The sequence below is a fragment of the Aedes albopictus genome, chromosome 3 (assembly GCF_035046485.1).
Source record: "Aedes albopictus strain Foshan chromosome 3, AalbF5, whole genome shotgun sequence".
NCBI lineage: Eukaryota > Metazoa > Arthropoda > Insecta > Diptera > Culicidae > Aedes > Aedes albopictus.
This window is the reverse complement of record NC_085138.1, coordinates 215,785,239-215,808,513: the sequence shown is the minus strand read 5'-3', so window position 1 is coordinate 215,808,513 and position 23,275 is coordinate 215,785,239. Positions and strand designations below refer to the sequence as shown.

General features: G+C 41.3%; 2 protein-coding genes across 2 annotated transcripts in view; one reads left to right on the top strand and one right to left on the bottom strand.

Annotated features, from left to right (window-relative positions):
* Nucleotides 1-8,900, top strand: part of LOC109419429 (LIM/homeobox protein Lhx5) — a 314,686-nt gene extending 305,786 nt beyond the window's left edge. Inside the window, exon 7 of the mRNA XM_029877137.2 lies at nt 7,535-8,900. Within this exon, the coding sequence (XP_029732997.1) occupies nt 7,535 (1 nt within the window). The 3' untranslated portion in view covers nt 7,536-8,900. The remainder of the gene's footprint in view (nt 1-7,534) is intronic.
* Nucleotides 8,901-16,000: 7,100 nt separating this feature from the next.
* Nucleotides 16,001-18,518, bottom strand: LOC134290604 (uncharacterized). The gene is made up of 2 exons (XM_062857770.1): nt 17,049-18,518; nt 16,001-16,822 (listed from the first exon to the last, which is right to left on the bottom strand). The coding sequence occupies exons 1-2, from the start codon at nt 18,516-18,518 to the stop codon at nt 16,001-16,003; spliced, it is 2,292 nt and encodes a 763-aa protein (XP_062713754.1).
* Between the last annotated feature and the right edge of the window lie 4,757 nt (nt 18,519-23,275).

Here is a 23,275-nt window from a genome sequence, read left to right as displayed (position 1 = left end):
TGTATGGTGAGAAGGTCAGTTATCCGTTTCTGCAGAGAAATGGTGCAAAAAGCGTGGGAATTATGATTCCTTGCCTAATTTGATGCTGCTGTTTGAGCAAAACTTTAGATAACTACATATATTGTTTATGTTGCAAGAAATTGAGAAAACAACAACACTGTTGCCAAAAGTTTCATAATACCCACCCAAAAGGAATCATAATACCCACGCTATTTGCACCATTCCGTTGCAGAAACGGAGAATTGACCTTCTCATCATACTAAAATTCAACTCATTACTACGAATCTAGTACTTCACCGATCTGTCCTATAAAAAATCTTTTTTGTTTCCTGTACGTAAGTAAAATTTTCATCTGTTATTCATATTTCAATAAAAAAAACTATCCTTGCAAGAGTTATGCTATACATTTTAGAGAGAATCCTTGAGCATGTTTACCAGGAAATTTATAAAGGATGCCTCTCGATAGAAGGGGGTGGAAGCTCAGGTAAAATATTATCTCCTGGGCGCCCATTAAAAACACCACCCCTGGCGAAGACTGGCGCTCGAGCCTAGCTATTTAGCACTGTAGTTGGAGGAAATGCCAATGCAGAACCCGTAGCTTCCGGGAAGGTAAGCCCAGCTCCCTGGGTTAGTGGGTTGGTGTCAGGCCCTGCGAGCCAGCCGTAAAAAAGACTAGCACCGGAAAATCAACAAGAGAAGAATGCGAACCGATACCAATGGCGACGACCACAGCGACGAAAAGGGACTTGCGATTGGAAGCTCGGTACGTGGAACTGCAGATCTCTCAACTTCATCGGGAGCACCCGCATACTCGCCGATATACTGAAGGACCGCGGGTTCGGAATCGTAGCGCTGCAGGAGGTGTGTTGGACAGGATCTATGGTGCGAACGTTTAGAGGTAATCATACCATCTACCAGAGTTGCGGCAACACACGTGAGCTGGGAACAGCTTTTATAGTGATGGGCGACATGCAGAGGCGCGTGATCGGTTGGTGGCCGATCGACGAAAGAATGTGCAGGTTGAGGATCAAGGGCCGATTCTTCAACATTAGCATAATAAACGTGCACAGCCCTCACTCCGGAAGCACTGATGATGACAAAGACGCATTTTACGCGCAGCTCGAACGCGAGTACGACCGCTGCCCAAACCACGACGTCAAGATCATCATAGGGGATCTAAACGCTCAGGTAGGCTCAGGAGGAGGAATTCAGACCGACGATTGGAAAGTTCAGCGCCCACCAGCTGACGAACGAAAATGGCCTACGCCTCATCGATTTCGCCGCCTCCAAGAACATGGCCATTCGTAGCACCTTCTTCCAGCACAGCCTCCCGTATCGTTACACCTGGAGATCACCACAACAAACGGAATCGCAAATCGACCACGTTCTGATTGATGGACGGCACTTCTCCGACATTATCGACGTCAGGACCTATCGTGGCGCTAATATCGACTCCGATCACTACCTGGTGATGGTTAAACTGCGCCCAAAACTCTCCGTTATAAACAACGTACATTACCGGCGGCCGCCCCGGTACGATCTAGAGCGACTGAAGCAACCGGATGTCGCCACCGCATACGCGCAGAATCTCGAGGCAGCGTTGCCGGACGAGGGTGTGCTCGATGTGGCCCCTTTAGAGGACTGCTGGAGTACAGTGAAAGCAGCCATCAACAACGCAGCCGAGAGCACAATCGGGTACGTAGAACGGAGTCGACGAAACGATTGGTTCGACGAGGAGTGCAGAGCGGTTCTGGAGGAGAAGGATGCAGCGCGGGCGGTAATGCTGCAGCATGGAACCCGACAGAATGTGGAGCGATACAGACAGAAGCGGAAGCAGCAGACCCGTCTCTTCCGGGAGAAAAAGCGCCGCCTGGAAGAAGCGGAGTGCGAGGAAATGGAACTGCTGTGCCGTTCACAGGAAACACGCAAGTTCTACCAGAAGCTCAACGCATCCCGCAAAGGCTACGTGCCGCAAGCCGAAATATGCAGGGATAAGGAAGGGAGCCTCCTGACGGACAAACGTGAGGTAATCGAAAGGTGGAAGCAGCACTTCGACGAGCACCTGAATGGCGAAGAGAATGTAGGCACGGAGGACCAAGGCAGCGGAGGAAATGACTATGTTGGTGCAGCAGAGGACGGGAACGAACCAACTCCCACGCTGAGGGAAGTTAAGGGTGCCATCCACCAGCTCAAAAACAACAAAGCGGCTGGTAAGGACGGTATCGCAGCAGAACTCATCAAGATGGGCCCGGAAAAGTTGGCCACCTGTCTGCACCAGTTAGTAGTCAAGATCTGGGAAACCGAACAGCTACCGGAGGAGTGGAAGGAAGGGATAATCTGTCCCATCCACAAGAAAGGCGACAAGTTAATGTGTGAGAACTTTCGAGCGATCACCGTTTTGAATGCCGCCTACAAAGTGCTATCCCAGATCATCTTCCGTCGTCTTTCACCTAAAGTAAATAAGTTCGTGGGAAGTTACCAAGCCGGTTTCATCGACGGCTTGGTCGACAACGGACCAGATCTTCACCGTACGGCAAATCCTCCAGAAATGCCGTGAATACCAGGTCCCAACGCATCACCTGTTCATCGACTTCAAAGCGGCATACGACAGTATCGACCGCACAGAGCTATGGAAAATTATGGACGAGAACAGCTTTCCCGGGAAGCTGACTAGACTGATAAGAGCAACGATGGACGGTGTGCAGAACAGCGTAAGGATTTCGGGTGAGCTATCCAGTTCATTTGAATCTCGACGGGGACTACGACAAGGTGATGGACTTTCCTGCCTACTATTCAACATCGCCCTGGAAGGTGTTATGCGACGAGCCGGGCTCAACAGCCGAGGTACGATCTTCACGAAATCCAGCCAATTTGTCTGTTTTGCGGATGACATGGATATTATAGCCAGAACATTTGGAACGGTGGCAGAACAGTACACCCGCCTGAAACGTGAAGCAACAAAGGTCGGACTGGTGGTGAATGCGGCTAAGACAAAGTACATGCTGGTAGGTGGGACTGAGCGAGACAGGACAAGCCTTGGCAGCAATGTTACGATAGACGGGGATACTTTCGAGGTGGTAGAAGAATTCGTCTACCTCGGTTCCTTGCTAACGGCTGACAATAACGTGAGCCGTGAAATACGAAGGCGCATCATCAGTGGAAGTCGTGCCTACTATGGGCTCCAGAAGAAACTGCGGTCAAAAAAGATTCACCCCCGCACCAAATGTACCATGTACAAGACGTTAATAAGACCGGTGGTTCTCTACGGACACGAGACATGGACGATGCTCGAGGAGGACCTGCAAGCACTCGGAGTTTTCGAGCGACGGGTGCTAAGGACGATCTTCGGCGGTGTGCAGGAGAACGGTGTGTGGCGGAGAAGGATGAACCACGAGCTCGCTGCACTTTACGGCGAACACAGTATCCAGAAAGTGGCCAAAGCTGGAAGGATACGGTGGGCAGGGCATGTTGCAAGAATGCCGGACAACAACCCTGCAAAGCTGGTGTTTGCTAACCATCCGGTTGGTACAAGAAGGCGTGGAGCGCAGAGAGCACGATGGGCGGACCAGGTGGAGCGTGATCTGGCGAGTGTTGGGCGTGACCGAGGATGGAGAGCTGCAGCTGCAAATCGAGTATTATGGCGGCAAATTGTTGATTCAGTATTATCATGAATTTGATGTGAACTAAATAAATGAAATGAATGCCTCTCGATAGAAATTCACAACGTCGCACTTTACTTGGGATATTTTTTTCTCCTAAAACTCATTTTAAATCAGTACTGTCAAGGTAAAATATGTTTTTTGGAGTTCTTTAAGGATTCTTTTCAGGAATTCCTCGAAGGATTCTTTCATGCGTTTCTTCAGGAATTCCTCCAGAAAAACTCTCTATAGATTTATCTGAAAGTTCCTCCACGGGGCTTCCTGAAAGATCCTCAGATATTCCTCCACGTTTGAGATTGCAAACTTCTCTAGAGATTTATATAAACCTTTCTTCATGGATTTTTTCAGCATTTTTTTCCGGCGACCCTTAAAAAAATCTTCCAAAGATTCTTCCAGGAATTCCTTAAGAAATTATTTCAGTATTTATTTCTTGACATTATCTCAAGAATATCTCTTCTTGGAATTACTGCACAGCATTCTCTAGTTTCCCAGGATATTTCTTTATGCGATTCCTTTATGAATATTTCACAAGTTCTTCTAGGGAAATTGTATCAGCGAGTTTTATCCACTAGTATCATGCAGACACTATGCAAGAATTTTTTTCAAGAATCCAGAAGGATGTCCAGAAGTTCTTCCAGGGTTTGTTCAAAAATATCCTTCAACAATTCATAAGGGGATTAATTCGAGAATTCTTTTAGTACCTTTGTCTGCAGTTTCTGCACGAATTCCCGATGAATTGTTTTCAAGGATTCCTCCAGAAACTTCTTCATGATTCGATTCAGAAATTCCTAAATCATTTCAGGAGTTTTTTTTTCTTAGGGATCATTTTAATATAACGTCCATCGTTTAGGGGGGAGGGGGTCTGAGAAAGTGTGATACTCCATGTATTAGGTATACGAAAAAGCTTGAAAAAGGGGGAGGGGGGGGTCTAAAAATCCTGAAACATGATGGACGTCATATTTGAATCAGCCCTTACCCTGTTGGGGAAATCAAACCACTGCGTCCAATTAACTGAACTTTTGTGGTGAATCTAAAGACTTTTCCAGGAGCTCCTTCAATGACTCTTTCTGAAATTGTTTCAATTAAATTAAATTAAATTAAATTTCATCACGAAATTCTTTCAGAAAACTCTCCAAGAATAACTCCTATGTTTTATGTAATTTCATAAAATACTCTTGCAAATATCTGTTGAGTAATATCTCAAAGAATTCCCGGAGGAATTTCTAAAGGAATCCCAGCAAAAATTTCTGAATGACCCGCAGGAGGCATTCCATAGAGCAACATTCTAAGCATTTCTTCGGTAACCCCTGACGATATTTTCCAAGGGATTCCTTGGAAGAAAATCATTGAAAAATCTCTGAGGTAATATCTTACTGACATTTATGAAAAATCATTAAACTACTAAAGAAGTCTTAAGTGATATTTCAGATGGAATTCTTTACTAGGCTTTAGATGGAATCCATGGAGGAATTTCTGAATGAATCTTTGGAGGAATTTTTGAATAAATTGTTTATTTAATTCCTGAAAATTATGTGAAAGGAAGTTTCTGAAATAATTTTAGAAAGAGTTGCTAAAGAAATTTCTGGAAGCTCTCCCTCAGAAATCGTTAGTGGAATTCCTACAAGGATTTATAAATAAATATTTAGAAAAAATCCAAGACAAATCTTTAAACAAAATTCATGGAAGAAGTTCGGAAAGAATTTCCGAAGGAATTCATGAACATAGTTTTGAAATAACCTCTGAAAGAATGTCTGGAGAAATATTCTAACTTCTGTACAGGTTCCCAGAAATTTCCATAGAAATACATTTAAAACCTTGTTTAAAACTTTTTACGAATTTTTAATGAAGATATTTCTTAATTTCTTAAAGAATCTTAGTGATATCCTTGGAAGAATTTCAGGAGGGATCACTGGTGAAATACGTGAAGGAATACCCGGAGTAACTCATGAACTATATGATTTTTTTTCAGAAATCACTGAAAGAATATCTACTGGAATCACAAAAGAAAATCATGGAAGAACTTCTGAAGAATGTCCAAGAGACACTCCATAAAGAAATTTATAGAAGAAGCCCTAAAAGATTTTTCGGAGTATCCGATAGAGGAATTTCTGAAAGAACCCTGAGATAACTGTGTAAATATATTTTCTGGAGTTATTTCTGAAGGACGAACATCCATAAGTTACGCCTCCCTTTGAGGAGCGAGGGGTTCTCAAGAATGTGATAATTTCAGAGGAGTCCTAGACAAAAAGTGTGCTATTGAAGGGAGAGGGGAGGTGTTGAAAATGGACATTTTTGCCTGATCTTATCTATGTAATTTCGAATAAATCAATGGTGCCATTTCAGGAGGTTCTTCATAGAAATTATTTGGAAAATTTATAGAGAAAGTTCAAACATCTCTAAAAATATTTCTGAAGGAACATTAGATTATAAAACGCTGTTAAAATGTTAGGAATCCATGGATGGTTTTCTGAAGGAATCCCTGGAGAAATTTCTGAAATAACACATGGGGGAGTTTCTTAAGCATGGAGTTTTTCAGAAGAACTCATGGTGAAATTTCTGAAAGGTCCTCTAAAGGAATTTCTGATGATTGCATGGAATATATGCCTTCAAGAATGTCATTCGTAAATTGCCAAAAAAATCTTCCAAGAGATAAACAAAGAATATGTAGGAGGATGGAGGATCTCTTTGTGAACCTAATTAGATCACCTCCAAGAATTTTGTTGATAATTCGTCATGGTTTACAAAAGAGACTGGCTTTGTATTTAAAATAGAATAAGTGAGGATCTTCAAATTATTGTTGTTAGAAATCACTAAAGTAAATAACATAAAAATGTTACGAAAGATAAACAAGAAGAACTTAGAAAAATAGAAAAATACACCTAATATGCAGAAGAAAAAAACAATAGAAACTGTTTAAAAATGGCTATCAGGTTTAAATAGGTGATTTGAAAAATGTTGGCGAGAAAAAAATCTTTGTCGTTTTCTCATCGGCGTGGGAAATTTTGTTCGGCGGCGTGGAAAAATATGAACAGCGGCGCGCCGGGTCAGTTAGACTGGCGGCGGCGGCGTGGAAAAATCGTCGGCGACGGCGGCGCGGCGCGGCGGCGCACACGTCTACTCTAAACGTTCGAACCATGGATCCTATCCAACACACCTCCTGTAGCGCTACGATGCCGAACCAGCGGTCCTTCAGTAGATCGCAGGCTAATTTCCCGTTACAATGATTTTACGGTTGGCTCGTAGGGACTGACAGCAACCCCCTACTTTCCGGAAGACCATAGTGCAAGTTGAGCTCAGAGTCCTTCCCTGGCACACGGACGTTGATCAGCTGCCCCGAACATGGGGATCAGACGCTGTTGTTAGCCGCTCCTGCTGGAGAACAGACGCTCAGGTTTGCAGAAGCAAACCCACCCTTCTCTGTCAGCCTACGACCAAAGTTCCCACAGGGGTTGGTTACCCGATATTCCCTAAGGTTGCTCGTAGTTTCCAGCCGGTACCACGATGAGGTAGGGATAGTAGTTGTTGGACACAGGCTAGTGGATCACAATGGGATCTGTACCCAGCCTTTACCGTGCCCGGTGCCGTAATCGCTTGTTAATGAATTGGAAGAGTATGGGAGCGTGAGATAACTGATGGCACACATACCCTATTTGATTTCACATTCAATAGTCATCGACACTGAAAGGCAAATGAATTTATCAGTATTATTAGTTATATTGTAATAATTTAAAGTTAGTTTAAAAGCTTCAAGTTTTCTCCTCAAAATAAAAAAAATACTATTTTAACAATAAGATTAAACTATGTATTTTATATTAGTAGATAACAAACATCCTCAAACCCACATTTTGTTATTCTTCTCATTTTTTTCCTTTCAGACATGCCTGGAATTTTATAAACTATTTACTTAAAATGTAAATTATTGAAAAGGCAAGTGCCAGATAACTTAATTAATACAACATTGGTCGTAGAAGATGTATTATATGAATCCAAAAACTCCTCTAATAGATGATACAATCAACTGGAATGTCAAAAATATTCTGATCCACAGCTTCATATGGCAGTGTATTTATTTTATTTGTTATTGAATCACTCAGTACCTTGCTCAGTACCCACATATTTTGGAAATAACATGTTAGGTATATATAATGACTATGCTATTTAGAGGAGAATCAGCACAAACTCATAGCGATTGTAAGAGTTTTATTCTACCAGAAATTGCCAAACTTTGATCCAGCAGTTACAAACTTACGCAATTGTACCAGGGGGAATGACACTTCTTTTGCTAACCGGAAAAATCCGCATTTATCAGTTTCTAACCGTCGATAACCGCGTCTAACTGCTGCTCAGATAGCAGCGGTTAGAGACGGTTAGAAACTAATAACAGCGGATATCCCGGTTAGAAAAGGATATGTCATTCCCCTTGAATTGTACATGAGTTTTTTTTTTGTTACTAGGAATGATTCATTGAAGCATTTTTTAAAGTTGATCCACAGACAAACAGTTGTTAGCGTATTTATACTAACTTTCAATGAAATCCAGATAACTTTTAGAAACTTTAAAACCAAAGATGAACTCTTCCTAATTTAATATTTCACATAATGAAAGGAAAATTATAATATGTTTTAATTTATTGAAAGAAGTTGTGAAAAAGATCTTTAAAAAATATGATACAGTATTTACTTTTCGGCTTCTTTTAGTTATACTTCATCTAAATACTGGAATAGCTACTCCTTTGCAGCTTAGTATTCTATGGGAAATTCGAAGGTATCATTTTTCAATGAATATCTAACGCTTTTTTACGCAACACTACTATTTTATTTCTTAGGAATGTCCCTAGTAAACAAAACGTGAAGGATGTCAGAATTTCTCACCACTTGACACGTTAGTCATGTGATGGGCTACTTGAAGAATGAGGTTTCACTATCTGCATTCCTATTTTGCCGTTAACTCTGTTAGTCTGCGGTAGAACCATGTAATTTTGTAAAATCTGTTTGAATGATTCTCTTTTGACAATACTTACGAGAAAATAATTAGCGAGGAAACCAATTGTATGATCAGCTCGGAATACATCAAATGTGTATTATATGTAAAAAGTTGTAAATACGAAAAAGATGCACGATCGAACGTTTGCATGTTGAGCATACAAATGCAATAAGCATGTAGTAAGGATAATAACAAGAACTGTGTTGATATTTATATAGGAAAAGATATTACTGAAAATAAAAATTCATGTGAAATTGATATTAATCAAGTAGTATTTTATGCCGAAAAATCCATGTACTAATTCAAAAAGCGTTGTGAAAAATTTGCCCGCAAATTTGATCGCAATTGCAAAAAGATGTGCGCGACTGCAAGAAACCGTTTCGCTGTTCCCTGCGCTGTAGTCCTTAATTTATTTGCGAACAACGTATGTAGAAGACACCAAATCGATTTAACCTAAAACACATCTATTTAGAATTGCAATTTAATTTGCGGGTGGATTCACGGCGAAATGCGCAGTACTGTACCGGTCGTTGAGTCGTTTATTATGCGAAACAATGTTCAAAAGTTCGGATGCGTCATAATATCTCATGAGCCTTCTTGCCTTGGACTGCGTAGCGTATCTACACGTTTAGACATTATGCCACTGAAAAACGCGCTATAAAATCCTGGAACATTATGGCTTCGGACGTTTTGATACTGCGCCGCTACGAAATGCCATGCAAAAGTTCAGTTGCACCAACCGGGCATGTATAAACGGAGGGATCAAGGTAAGTCATATAGGTCAAGTATGAATTTCGATGGACAGCTCTTGAATCTGATTGAATATAAAAAATACGATAGTTCAGGCCAAACATGTCTAAAGGTCCTATTGACAGTTGTTATCAGCGGCTAAGCGGCAGCCACTACTACAAACGAACACTCAAAGGGAGCAAAGAGAAACCCAATGAACAACGACCGCTGTTCCTCATCTATCGGTTGGCTCGTGAAGCAAAGTGACTCGAGACCATTCGCTCTCACTTGCTGCGGTGAAGGAGAAAATGCGGAAATTATTCAGTTTATTCATTTGTTGCTCAAGACTTGTAAAACAATTATTTTGTTGGTAAGGGAATATTGGACGTGACTATTATTAATAATCGATTTAATTTAAGTTTGTGTCATTTGCACTGTTATAACAAGATAATAATTCGGCATATTCATTTCTATAACAGTATTGCACATGCGTGTTAATAGAGCGTATTTAGACAATCCAACGAAAAGTTTTTCGTAAGCTGTTACTGTTGAACTACCAAATGACATCCAGTTTATGAAAAAATGAGTTTGAATATCAACATCACTCCCCCTCCCTCTACAGCGTTACGTAATTTGTGGGTGGTGCCTTATTTGAAATTGACTAACAAATCCTTAAGCCATTGCCTTCCTTCAGGTGTTATTTGCGTTTAAGAAGGTTTTAATCTGAATATAACTCACAAAGTACATAACTTGGAATTTGGATAACGTATTTGAAATCAGAGACCCCAGATTTAGTAAGTAAGGGTATTTTCAACACAAATAAACATTGATCACTGACAAGATCAATGTTACCCCAAATCAACAGAACCAAAAATTAGATTAAAAAGCTTTTTTCAACATGTTTTAAACTTTTTCGTGTAGCTTAACACACACGCAGAGGGCCAGTAATTGTTTTAAAAATAAAAAACATGTAACGTTTGCTCGAAAATTTCAATGTTACCCCGGATTACAGTATTTAAAGAAATGACAATATTTTATTGGCGATTCAAATTTACATTCTTTGTAGTTTGTCGAAAGTTTATCTAACGCTAAGGAGATAAGTTGTGAAAAAATGTGGTCTGTTATGCGAAGGTTAACCAAGAATTCAGGTTTTATACGTTGTGGAAACAAAGAACTAAAAATATAGGCTTCAAGGGGCATCCAGTTAAGGCTATGGATCGCCAATCCGGAGACGGCGGGTTAGATTCCCGTTCCAGTCGGGAAAATTTTCTCGACTCCCTAGGCATAGTGTATCATAGTACTTGCCTCACAATATAGAAATTCATGCAATGCACAGTGGGAAGCAATCGACCCAAAAAACGGATCTTTTAACACCGCTGGTTTCGGTACGAGAAGTTGACCATTTCTGACGTAAAAAAATACGAGGAATCGATTGGTGCTAATTTCATTCACCGCACGACACGGGAAGTGGTCCATTTTGCCCCATTTTGCCCTTTTTTCCAAGGGGAATGACATATCCTTTTCTAACCGGGAAATCCGCTGTTATTAGTTTCTAACCGTCTCTAACCGCTGCTATCTGAGCAGCAGTTAGACGCGGTTATCGACGGTTAGAAACTGATAAATGCGGATTTTTCCGGTTAGCAAAAGAAGTGTCATTCCCCCTGCTTTTTTCATACAAAAAGAGAATCAAAATGAACTGGCAAACAACTAACACGACTGTAGATCATTGAAAATAGCTGCAGGTGTAATTAGAAGTTAACAGGAATCATAAAAATACATGAAAGATCATTTTAAATGCTTGTTTTACCACATGTGCCCCTACACTGTCGGATATTCACAATTTTTCCTAATTATGAATGGATTTTTAATGTAACTGACTTGAAGTTTATTTATTTGGCATAAACAAAAAGCGCTAGATCTTTTATCACCAGAATCATCTTCGGGACTTGTCCAATTTGCCCCATTTTGCCCTATTTTCATGAAAAAATGAGATTTAAAATGTATTTATGAAAAACAAATACTGCTATGGAACGTTGAAATTAGTTTTAGGTGCAATCGGTAGCCAACAGTTATCATGCACATATATGAAAGATATATCTCCTATTTTACCCTACATGCCCGTAAAACAGCTGGATAATAACATATTTTGTATGGATTTGTAATGTCGCTGGATGCAAAACATGAAGGCCTGGATTATTTTTATATATACAAATGCGGTTTATCGATTAACAACCGATTAACTGCAATCATTCTCGGAATATTATAAAAAGCTGTCCATTTCAACCCTATTTGCCTTGATTTTTGTCATATAATAAATAAATTATTTTGCCTTGATTTTTGTCAAGTATTGAATAAATTAATTTCCCTTATTAGCATTGGTACTGAAACCAATGTTATCAAAAAGACATATGTATATGACTTTTTCTATAATTTCAGCTTTTTTATGGGGAATCATGGGCATAATAAGCATTTTATAATCATTCTCGGAATGGTATAAATAGCTGTCCATTTCAACCCTATTTGCCCTGATTTTTGTCATATAATAAATAAATTATTTTGCCTTGATTTTTGTCAAGTATTGAATAAATTAATTTCCCTTATTAGCATTGGTACTGAAACCAATGTTATCAAAAAAACATATATATGACTTTTTCTATAATTTCAGCTTTTTTATGGGGAATCAAGGGCATAATAAGCATTTTATAAAATATGTCAAATATGCGACTTCGCGATTCTGCGATCGGGATTTCTTTTTAAAAAAGAACCGCGCTCGTTGCTACACTAATTAAGACTAACTTTATTTTTTTACAGTAATGCCACACTACACTTTTTGTCTCTTCAGCACCTTGTGCTACCAGGTGCCTAGTTCGGTCGGTTGCCCTCGTTGCCAATCGATCGATCTGCTGATGGTGCATCCGCTGCTGTTGCCGTGTGACCCATGTTGCTGACGTTGGTTACGGCGTGGATGGAACTTGCCAAGTCCGGCTAGCAACGACGTTAACTCGCCCCTCCTTAGTGATGAATCTCTAGGGGCATGGTTTCCGTCCATGAAAACGTTTTAAAGTTTTCGATATTCCTCTTGGGTTCCTGAGCTGCCTGATGATCGTTGGTGCCTGGTATTGCCTCCAATTTTAAATAAGTTGTTCTGTGGGAGAAAATGCTTAGGAGAATAACGAATCCGATTATGATGGGGAGAATGGTCAATCCTCCAAACAATGACCAATGTGGAAAGTGTAGACTGTTGCTAGTTAATCGAAGTAAATCCATCTCCTTTCGAGTTTCCGTTTGAAGCTTGTGGAGATGTTCCATACTGAGGTTTAATACTTCACCATTCTTGATAATGGTTATTCCATCCAAAGGGAGGTGTATGGGTTTACCTGTTACTTTGCTAGCCTTACTACTGTACGAGACGTTATTGATTCGTATTGTGCAATTCTCGTATTGGATCAAAAATGATCCAGACAGAATCCTCTCAGTAGTGGTACAATCAGATGACAAGGTGAAATTAAACATTGTGTTGACAAGTATATGATTCATATCGAGAGATATGTATGACTTCCTGTTCTACGGGGTTTGATGTGTAATTACATGTGGCTGCTTTACCATCTAAGAGATTTGGTATGCATGTGGACTCGGCTACTTCGATATCCTTGATGTTAAAGATGGTTGGTTCTATTGTCTTAACGGTAAACTTCTCCGTTTGGTGAACCAAGAAAAACTTCTTTGTTGAATGGATTTGCAGATGATTATGGAAAATCGGATATACTTGGATTTTGCGGAAAACTTAGGGATACAACTTTGGCAGTTTGATGAATAGTACGATCTCTTGGGTGTTTGTGGCAATTGATGTTTTGGCATAGTTAACGACTTCTGATGATGAGTGAATTGTGACATTTTCTTTTTCAAAATCTTTCCTAAACATTTCTATCTCATTTTTGGACAAAATTTTTTTTTATTAAGGATTCCTAGTTTAGCTAACATGATTGTGTCTATTATGTTTTCGACTTTTTCATATAAGTTTTTAAGATTAAAAAGAATGTTAATTAAATACAGTTCTGATGATTTTGATCTAAACAACTGATTAGCTTCCTTGGTTTTAAATACAGATTCTTTTAATTGCAAAGTCATTTTGCGATAAATTTTTACTTGTTTATTATTATTGTAAATAAGGTCATTGATACTGGAATTAATTAATTTTAAATCATTCGCATCGGGTGATCCGGCTATAAGAACTTCGCTTGTCAAATTTTTTCACGTTCCCGTTGGGTGTTTTTTAACTATAAATTCGACTGTCGCTACGCCATCCGGAAACTGATCGCGTGTGATTATGGAGTCTGCTGGATATGAACTCCACAAAAAGAAATCAGATTTAGAATCTGGAAGAAAGTGCATCGTTTTACTTGATGTCATTCCTTGCAAGCAAAGAAGTGTTTTCTTGAAAAGTTTCTTTCGCGATTTCTCCAGTGATCTGTCCGGCACTTCGCCACCCGAGTAAAAAGTGGATCCTTGTGAAGTCCCACGCGAAAGTGCCATAGTTTCTTTATGATGTGAACTCTTTTCTCTGCTCATGCCAATCATGTGTCTGATTTTACTTCGGTGCTCTGCTTACCGCCCCCGGTTATTATTATTATTATGGTCCCATTGGGCCACTTTGGTCCCACCACCACCCCATACGCATCATTAGTAGATGGGAGGCTTATTGGACGAGTTATCATTATGATATTTGTTGTGCTTCCTGTTTCTCAGATTTTTGTTTTCTTCACTGGCTCCCGCGTATGTCCATCATAATTCATATCAACCTATCTTTAACATATCTTACGCATAATCTCTTGAATGAAGATTGTTTGCCTGTTTGACTTCATCCGGTAGTCTGTTAAACAATTGAAATCCTTTGTAAAAAAGACTATTTTGAGTTCCAGCTTTTCTAAAATTTTGAAGTCGCAAATCCATCGCTGTTCTTGTGTTGTGATTATGAACATCCGTTCCGTACTGAATAATCTCCGCCAAATATCTTGGTAGCAGTCCATTTTTTAATTTAAATATAAACTCCAAGGTTCTAACAGTGAGTCTTTCTTCAACAGTCATCCAATGCAGCCAATCACGCATAGTCGCTGATGGGGTTGTTCGAGTACATCCTAATATGAGCCGCATAGCTTTATTCTGTATTCTTTGCATTCTACGTTTTTGTCTTCTGTTATCAGAAGGTATCAGAAGGCCGGCTCCAGAGGCACGTTATCCTCCATTTGGGACATTTGTGCTATCGCCAAAATAACAGCCTATTTCATCATCTACCTGAGGAAAAAGGAAGGAAAAGGGATTTGGATGGGGATAGGGACAGGTAGGGAAATAGGAAAAACACCCTGGAAGAGGGTACTAACGCACAAGCGTACCACAATGGGTTCAAACAGCGCCCTGAAAAGGGCACTGTAATAACGCATAAAGCGAAAGAGAGCCTATAGCTCTTTACCACAGCGGGTTAAGAACAACAGAATATCCTGAAGATTCAGGTTTCTGAAGTCAGTTTCACTTAATAAGTGTTTACCGAATACTCGGAAACGCAGTTGCGCACAAACTGGACAGTTACATATCAAATGATACGAAGTTCCATAATCGGATTCACAGCTATCACATGCAAATGAATCAGCTTGCTGAATATTCGCCATATGATAGCTGAGTCGGCAGTGGCCAGTCAATGCTTTGACCAGCATGCTGCAATTCTGCTTAAACAGTTAGTTAGATACTTCGCCACCCGTAGAGATGGCTCAGCACAATACAATTTGGTTTGACGACATGACTCCAAACTATTCCAATATTGTCTGTGTTGAGTGACAGCCCAGGTGTGAATCTGAAGCTTAATCCAACACTTCGATATCGGAATAGCTGGCTCAGGGCCAATGAAGTCATGTGATGCTCCAGAGCGAGCTAACTCATCAGCCAATTCATTTCCAGCGATGGAAGAATGACCAGGTACCCATAGAAGGTGAACAGCGTTTGCTGAATTCAGCTCCTCGATTTGAGTTCGACAAGCGATAACTATCTTCGACCTGGAGTTGGCCGAAGCAAGTGCTTCAATAGCAGTCTGGCTATCTGAACAGAAGTATATTACTTTGCCCATTACGTGCTGCTGAAGTGCTGATTGCACTCCGCACATAAGAGCAAAGATTTCAGCCTGAAAAACGGTGCAGTGTCTACCAAGTGAGTAAGACTGATACAGCCTTAGCTCACGAGAATAAACACCAGCACCTGCTCGACCTTCGAGAAGGGAGCCATCAGTGTAACATACGATGCCGTCTGAAATACTTATTTCCAGATAACCAGATGTCCACTCTTCCCGGGAAGGGAATTCCGTGGAAAATGTCCTATATGGAAAATTACAAGCAATTGTAAGATCACTTGATGGGTTTAATCACCGTTAACGAGTATATCTCTTTATTGTTCATGTTTCTCGGTGAACGAATAAAACAAACTTGTTTTTTGCGTGACGTTTCGGCCTAATCACATTTCGGCCATCTTCAGACGCCTAAAATTTTATTACAAAAAACACGAAATTAAAACATTAACATAACACAATTTTTCATTTTACATTTTTTCACCCCACAACTCACAATTTGATCGCCGCAGCTGGGAGATCACGTACCACTGTCTAGTAGGGTACTTTGCGGTTGTGGTGCGCGTCCTCTCTCGTTTCCTCTTCGCCGTCTATCGTTGTTCGTCTTTTGTCGCAGCTTAAACACTAACGCATTGTAGTTCATGTTGAACAATCCACACTCACGCTGGAGGTTCACTGTATTAGCTTCCCCTGCCAGCTTGATGTGGAATGTCTCCGCGACTACTCTGCTCTCCTGGTCAGCGATTCGTTCAATTATTTTCGTCTCGTCAAAATTAAACACATGGCCGTCACATAGCGTGTGGTGCGTTAATCCAGTCCTGTTGTCTTTCCGTTTTACGTCATTTTTGTGCTCGTTGATCCGCGTGTCTAGTTTTCTCCCCGTCTGTCCGATGTACACCTTTCCATCCCCTGTTCCACAAGGTACCGAATACACCACATTTTTATGTTGTCCTGGTGGGATCGGGTCCTTGAGTTTAGCGAAAATCTCATTTTTCAATTTCGATTTTGCTTTCACCGCCAATGTTATGCCCTGTTCCTTGAGGATTTTTTGCAACTTTTCACTCAGGCATGGGACATATGGCGTGGGAATGTACTTCGTTTCGTCCACCTCCTTGTCGTTCTGCAGTTCGTTGTAGTGCTTGTGTACCCTCTGTTTCAAGACATTCTGAATGAAGCAGTTAGGGTAATTGTTACACTTCAACATTTCCTTCACCGTACTGATGGCCGAAGGGCGGTGCTGTGCATCAGTCAACTTGATAGCCCTATCCACTAGGGCAATCGCAGTGTTGCGTTTATGGGAGTACGGACTTTCCGAAATGAAATCCAGATACCGTCCCTTCGTCTGTTTTGGTAGCCACGTTTTCTCAAGGATTCCTTCTTTTCTCGTTACCATGATATCAAGAAACTTGATTTTGCTCTTGTTCCTCTTTCTCCACAGTGAACTGCAGCCTATCATGGAAGTCATTGAAAATCTCCAAGATTCGATCAACGTGTTCCCTCCGTGCAACGCAAAAACAGTCATCCACATACCGCCTGTATATCACCATATCGAGTTGTTCTGCACTCACCCTCTGTATGCTCTCCTGTTCCAAACGCTCCATAACGATGTTCGCTATAACCGGAGACAGTGGTGATCCCATCGGTACTCCGAAGGTTTGTGTGTAGGTAACTCCTCGATAGTTGAAAAACGTAGAGTCTAAGCCTAATCTTGTTGCATCCAAGAAACTTCGCTTGTCAATCTTCGTATACCTTGCTACCTCGCTCCACCTTGCCTCGATACACTCCATCGCGTACTGCACCGGGACATTGGTATACAGCGATTTCACATCCAATGAAAACAGCATGTGCTCCTCGGGGATCTGCATTCCTGTTATCTGTTGTGCAAACTCAAAACTGGTTTTTACGTGGTGTTCTGGTTTTCCAACAACATTTTCCAAGACTCCTGCCAGATATTGGGCCATCTGGTAGGTGGCGGATCCGATCGTCGAAACTACTGGCCTCAACGGTCTGCCCTCCTTGTGCAACTTCGGAAGGCCATAGATTCTGGGAGGGTTACAGCTCGAAATTTTCATTTTCCGGTGTTCGCTCTTCTCTATGCATTTCTGATCCAACCATCCGTCAACCTTCGCATTTATCTTCCTCATAATCCTATTGGAAGGATCAGCTCGTAGTTTCCGGTATGTGTCTTCATCGTTGAGCAGTTCCATCATTTTAGCGTGATATTCTTCTGCTTCAATTATGACGGTCTTGTTGCCCTTATCTGCTTTTGTTATGAGCAGACTCGGGTTTTCCTCCAAGAAACGCCTGCTTGCTGCTATATCCTTCTCAATCCACTCCAACTTCCCGTGTCTGGGTTGTCGGACATAGTTGATATGATTCGTAATTGCCGACGCAACCTCCCCGCGAATTTCGTCAGCATTCTCCTTGAATCGAATCCCCTTTTCAATACCGGCTACTATTTCAACATACGGCATTTTTATCTTATTCTGTACGTTGAAATTCGGACCCAGCGAAAGGGTTCGTTGTAAGAAGTCCGGGATTCGGGTGTCGGTCGTGTTTTCAACCCATTCTTCTTCGATGTTCATTTCGGCTATCCGCTGATTTTTCAGCCTCTCTATCTTTCTCTCTCCTCTCCTTTTCGACTCTTCATGTACGGAACGGCTCTTCTTCTCCACCATTTTCTTCACTGCAACTACATCTTCCCTCTCGAACGCTGTTTCGATTTTTCCGAAGAGGTGCGCTTTGTTCTTCTGCAACTCCGCGATTGATCTTTTCACATCGGCAACCATGACACTGAGGATTCGGATCTTCTGTTTGAACATCAGTTTATCCAATTCCTCCCTGGACCGGCCGCTACCGAGCTGGATGTGGATTTTGTAGTTGAGGCACTTCGGGATCACTTTACACCGTCTACAGTTGAGTAGGAATTTCATCCTGTTGTTGTCCTTGGCCAGGTTCGTTGCCGTTCTTTGGAATCTCCTCAGCAGTAATTCACCGTTAGGGCCATATTTATTCCGAATTGCTTGTACAGCACCCATTTTCCCTTCCTTGATCAAAACGACTTTACTTGATGGGTTTAATCACCGTTAACGAGTATATCTCTTTATTGTTGATATTTCTCGGTGAACGAATAAAACAAACTTGTTTTTTGCGTGACGTATCGGCCTAATCACATTTCGGCCATCTTCAGACGCCTAAAATTTTATTACAAAAAACACGAAATTAAAACATTAACATAACACAATTTTTCATTTTACATTTTTTCACCCCACAACTCACAATTTGATCGCCGCAGCTGATGCTACCTCCTATCCAGCTGGGAGATCACGTACCACTGTCTAGTAGGGTACTTTGCGGTTGTGGTGCGCGTCCTCTCTCGTTTCCTCTTCGTCGTCTATCGTTGTTCGTCACTTGTCGCAGCTTAAACACTAACGCATTGTAGTTCGTGTTGAACAATCCACACTGCGATTGCCCTAGTGGATAGGGCTATCAAGTTGACTGATGCACAGCACCGCCCTTCCGCCATCAGTACGGTGAAGGAAATGTTAAAGTGTAACAATTACCCTAACTGCTTCATTCAGAATGTCTTGAAACAGAGGGTACACAAGCACTACAACGAACTGCAGAACGACAAGGAGGTGGACGAAACGAAGTACATTCCCACGCCATATGTCCCATGCCTGAGTGAAAAGTTGCAAAAAATCCTCAAGGAACAGGGCATAACATTGGCGGTGAAAGCAAAATCAAAATTGAAAAATGAGATTTTCGCTAAACTCAAGGACCCGATCCCACCAGGACAACATAAAAATGTGGTGTATTCGGTACCTTGTGGAACAGGGGATGGAAAGGTGTACATCGGACAGACGGGGAGAAAACTGGACACGCGGATCAACGAGCACAAAAATGACGTAAAACGGAAAGACAACAGGACTGGATTAACGCACCACACGCTATGTGACGGCCATGTGTTTAATTTTGACGAGACGAAAATAATGGACTACCCGCTTTGCACGCAGCCACAGTTAATCAGCAGGAGTAAATCAATTTAATTTTGTATGGCGAAATGCATCTAAACTTGAATTACTTGAAATACAAAGCATTTACCGAAAAAATATTTGGTAGGCTTAATAGTGGTCACCATTGTGCACAACCACTACCAAATATTTTTTCGAATAATGTGTTCCACTTTGAAGAATTTGCCTTTAGATGGTATTCGCCATACAATATTTTTGCGATTTACTTTTAGCGATTTTTCGCGCATAGGAGCTAGCGCCACATTGGTCGATGCGGAGAGTAGGAAAACAGCCGATGTAGTTAATTCATTGAACGAATCGCCGACCAGGAGAGCAGATTAGTCGCGGAGACATTCCACATCAAGCTGGCAGGGGAAGCTAATACAGTGAACCTCCAGCGTGAGTGTGGATTGTTCAACACGAACTACAATGCGTTAGTGTTTAAGCTGCGACAAGTGACGAACAACGATAGACGACGAAGAGGAAACGAGAGAGGACGCGCACCACAACCGCAAAGTACCCTACTAGACAGTGGTACGTGATCTCCCAGCTGGATAGGAGGTAGCATCAGCTGCGGCGATCAAATTGTGAGTTGTGGGGTGAAAAAATGTAAAATGAAAAATTGTGTTATGTTAATGTTTTAATTTCGTGTTTTTTGTAATAAAATTTTAGGCGTCTGAAGATGGCCGAAATGTGATTAGGCCGAAACGTCACGCAAAAAACAAGTTTGTTTTATTCGTTCACCGAGAAATATCAACAATAAAGAGATATATAAATTGTAAGATCACTTGGAGCAAAAACAATTTTGTCCCAATTCACCAAAAGTGGAAACAACGAGGTGTGTGTTGATGTGCGGTTCACAGGAGTTTCCTCTAGTAGACCGAGTACCCGTAACCGGTAAGTGCAAGAAAGGGCTTCTTGTTTGAGATGAATGTGTAGTGGGGCAACGTCAAAGAGAACTTCTAGCGCTGCCGTAGGAGTTGAAGAGAACGCTCCAGACATCGCCATTAAGCACATCCTTTGGAGATGGCCTAATTTTGATTGGACCGTTCTCACTTCACCCTTTTGCCACCACACAAGACATCCATAAGCCAATATTGGCCGAACCACAGTTGTGTAAATCCATTTGAGATACTTGGGTTTTAGACCCCAAGTTGTACCAAAAGTACGCCGGCATTGCCCGAAGGCCATACAAGCTTTATTGATTCTGAACTCAATGTGAGGTGTCCAGGAAAGCTTGGAATCAAGAATGACTCCAACGTACTTTACCTGTTCAGTCACATCGATTTCAGAATCAAAGAGACGCAAAGGTCGAACGCCATTACGGTTTCGCCTTTCCGTGAAAAGAACAATAGATGTTTTACTCGGATTAACCAAAAAGCCATATTGGCGACACCAACCCTCAACAACCTGGAGGGCGTTTTGCATCAGGTCGAAAAGGGTGCTGATGCACATAACAACTAACAATGTTAGGTAGTCGTCGGCAAAACCATAAGTAGGAAAACCGCTATTATTGAGTTGCCTCAATAGCGTATCTGCTACGAGATTCCACAAAAGCGGTGATAAGACTCCCCCTTGGGGGCATCCACAAACACTCAATTTCCTAATCCCTGCTAGACGCAATGTCGAGAGGAGATATCGGTTTTTGAGCATTTGTTGAATCCAATTGGAAATCATTGGAGATATACCATGACTCCGTGCGGCTTCCAATATGGCATCGAAAGGCACATTGTCAAAGGCACCCTCGATATCTAAGAAAACACCCAAACAAGATTGCTTTTCAGCGAATGCTTTCTCGATATCGTAAACAACCTTGTGTAAAAGAGTCACAGTGGACTTACCAGATTGGTAGGCATGTTGGTTCACATGAAGGCACGTTGGCCAGATGAACATCACGGATGTGATGATCCACAATGCGTTCTAAGCATTTCAGAAGAAAAGAGGTCAAACTGATAGCTCTGAAACTCTTTGCTTCTTCATACGACGCACGACCCACTTTCGGAATAAACTTTACAGTAATATCCCTCCAGGATTTGGGAATATACCCTGTAGCAAAACTGCAAACAAGTAGTTTTTTCAAAACATGTTTGAAATAATCAAATCCCTTCTGAAGCAAAATAGGATAAATCCCATCTGCCCCAGGAGATTTGAAAGGAGCAAAGCTATTAAGACCCCCTCAATCGATTTTATAGTTACAATACTCCGAGCCGAAGCTAAAGAATCATAACTACAAGAAAAGACATCAGGATCATCCGAAGATGTAATATCCACACATCCAGGGAAGTGTGTGCTGAATAAGCATGCCAGAACTTCCTCATCAGAGGAAGTCAGATCGCCATTTGCTTAACGAAGTTCGTTCACCCGGAAATCCTTAGATTTCGCAAGGATTTTGTTTAACCGACTGACTTCACTCAAGCTGGAAACATTTGTACAAAGGTTTTTCCAGCCGGATCGTTCAGCAGACCGGAGAGCTTTTCTGTAGGCCTTGCGAGCCGACCTGAAAGCCTCCGAACCAGCCGAACGTCGTCTATTCCAACTCTTTCTACATTGTTTCCTGAGTTTCGCCAGATCAGAGTTCCACCAAGGGGTTCCTCTTGTGATCTTCACAGACCGTAGAGGGCATGCTTCTTCAAAAGCTTCCATGATGAAGGTCGTTGTAGTATCAACGGCATAATCTAAATCACTTGGAGTGTCAATGGATGGTGAATATCCATGAAATTTGGCTGCAACCAAATCAGTATAAAGATCCCAGTTTGTTGACCGAGGATTCCTGAAACGCAATGTTTGCAAGGTAACATTTAAATGTTCAAAAAAAGATATAACGATGGCCAGATAAAGATTCTTCATCTGACACATGCCAATTGGTCAGCTCGTGACTAATTCTGCTAGAGCAAAGCGTTATATCTAACACTTCCTCTCTAGCAGATACCATGAAGGTTGGGCGGTTGCCTATGTTAAGTAATGCAAGATCTGTACTACTTAAGTACTCCATCAAACTGGAGCCTCTCAAGTTAATGTCTGAGCTGCCCCAGATGATATGGTGAGCATTAGCATCACTGCCAACAATGAATTAACTACATCGGCTGTTTTCCTACTCACCGCATCGACCAATGTGGCGCTAGCTTCTATGCGCGAAAAATCGCTAAAAGTAAATCGCAAAAATATTGAATGGCGAATAGCATCTAAAGGCAAATTCTTCAAAGTGGAACACATTATTCGAAAAAATATTTGGTAGTGGTTGTGTACAATGGTGACCACTATTAAGTCTACCAAATATTTTTTCGGGAAAAGCTTTGTATTTCAAGTAATTCAAGTTTCGCCATACAAAATTAAATTGATTTACTCCTGCTGATCAACTGTGGCTGCGCGCAAAGCGGGTAGTCCATTAGCGGAAGGCCTTTTGAAGTGCCGTATGCGATGACTTGTTTGAAAGCATCCATAGGGGATGATTCATCATGCGGTAAATACACAGAACAATAGACGTATTTCCTGTTGAGGTTTCCAACAGATACATCAATGAATTAACTACATCGGCTGTTTTCCTACTCTCCGCATCGACCAATGTGGCGCTAGCTTCTATGCGCGAAAAATCGCTAAAAGTAAATCGCAAAAGTATTGTATGGCGAATACCATCTAAAGGCAAATTCTTCAAAGTGGAACACAATATTCGAAAAAATATTTGGTAGTGGTTGTGCACAATGGTGACCACTATTAAGTCTACCAAATATTTTTTCAGTAAAAGCTTTGTATTTCAAGTAATTCAAGTTTAGATGCATTTCGCC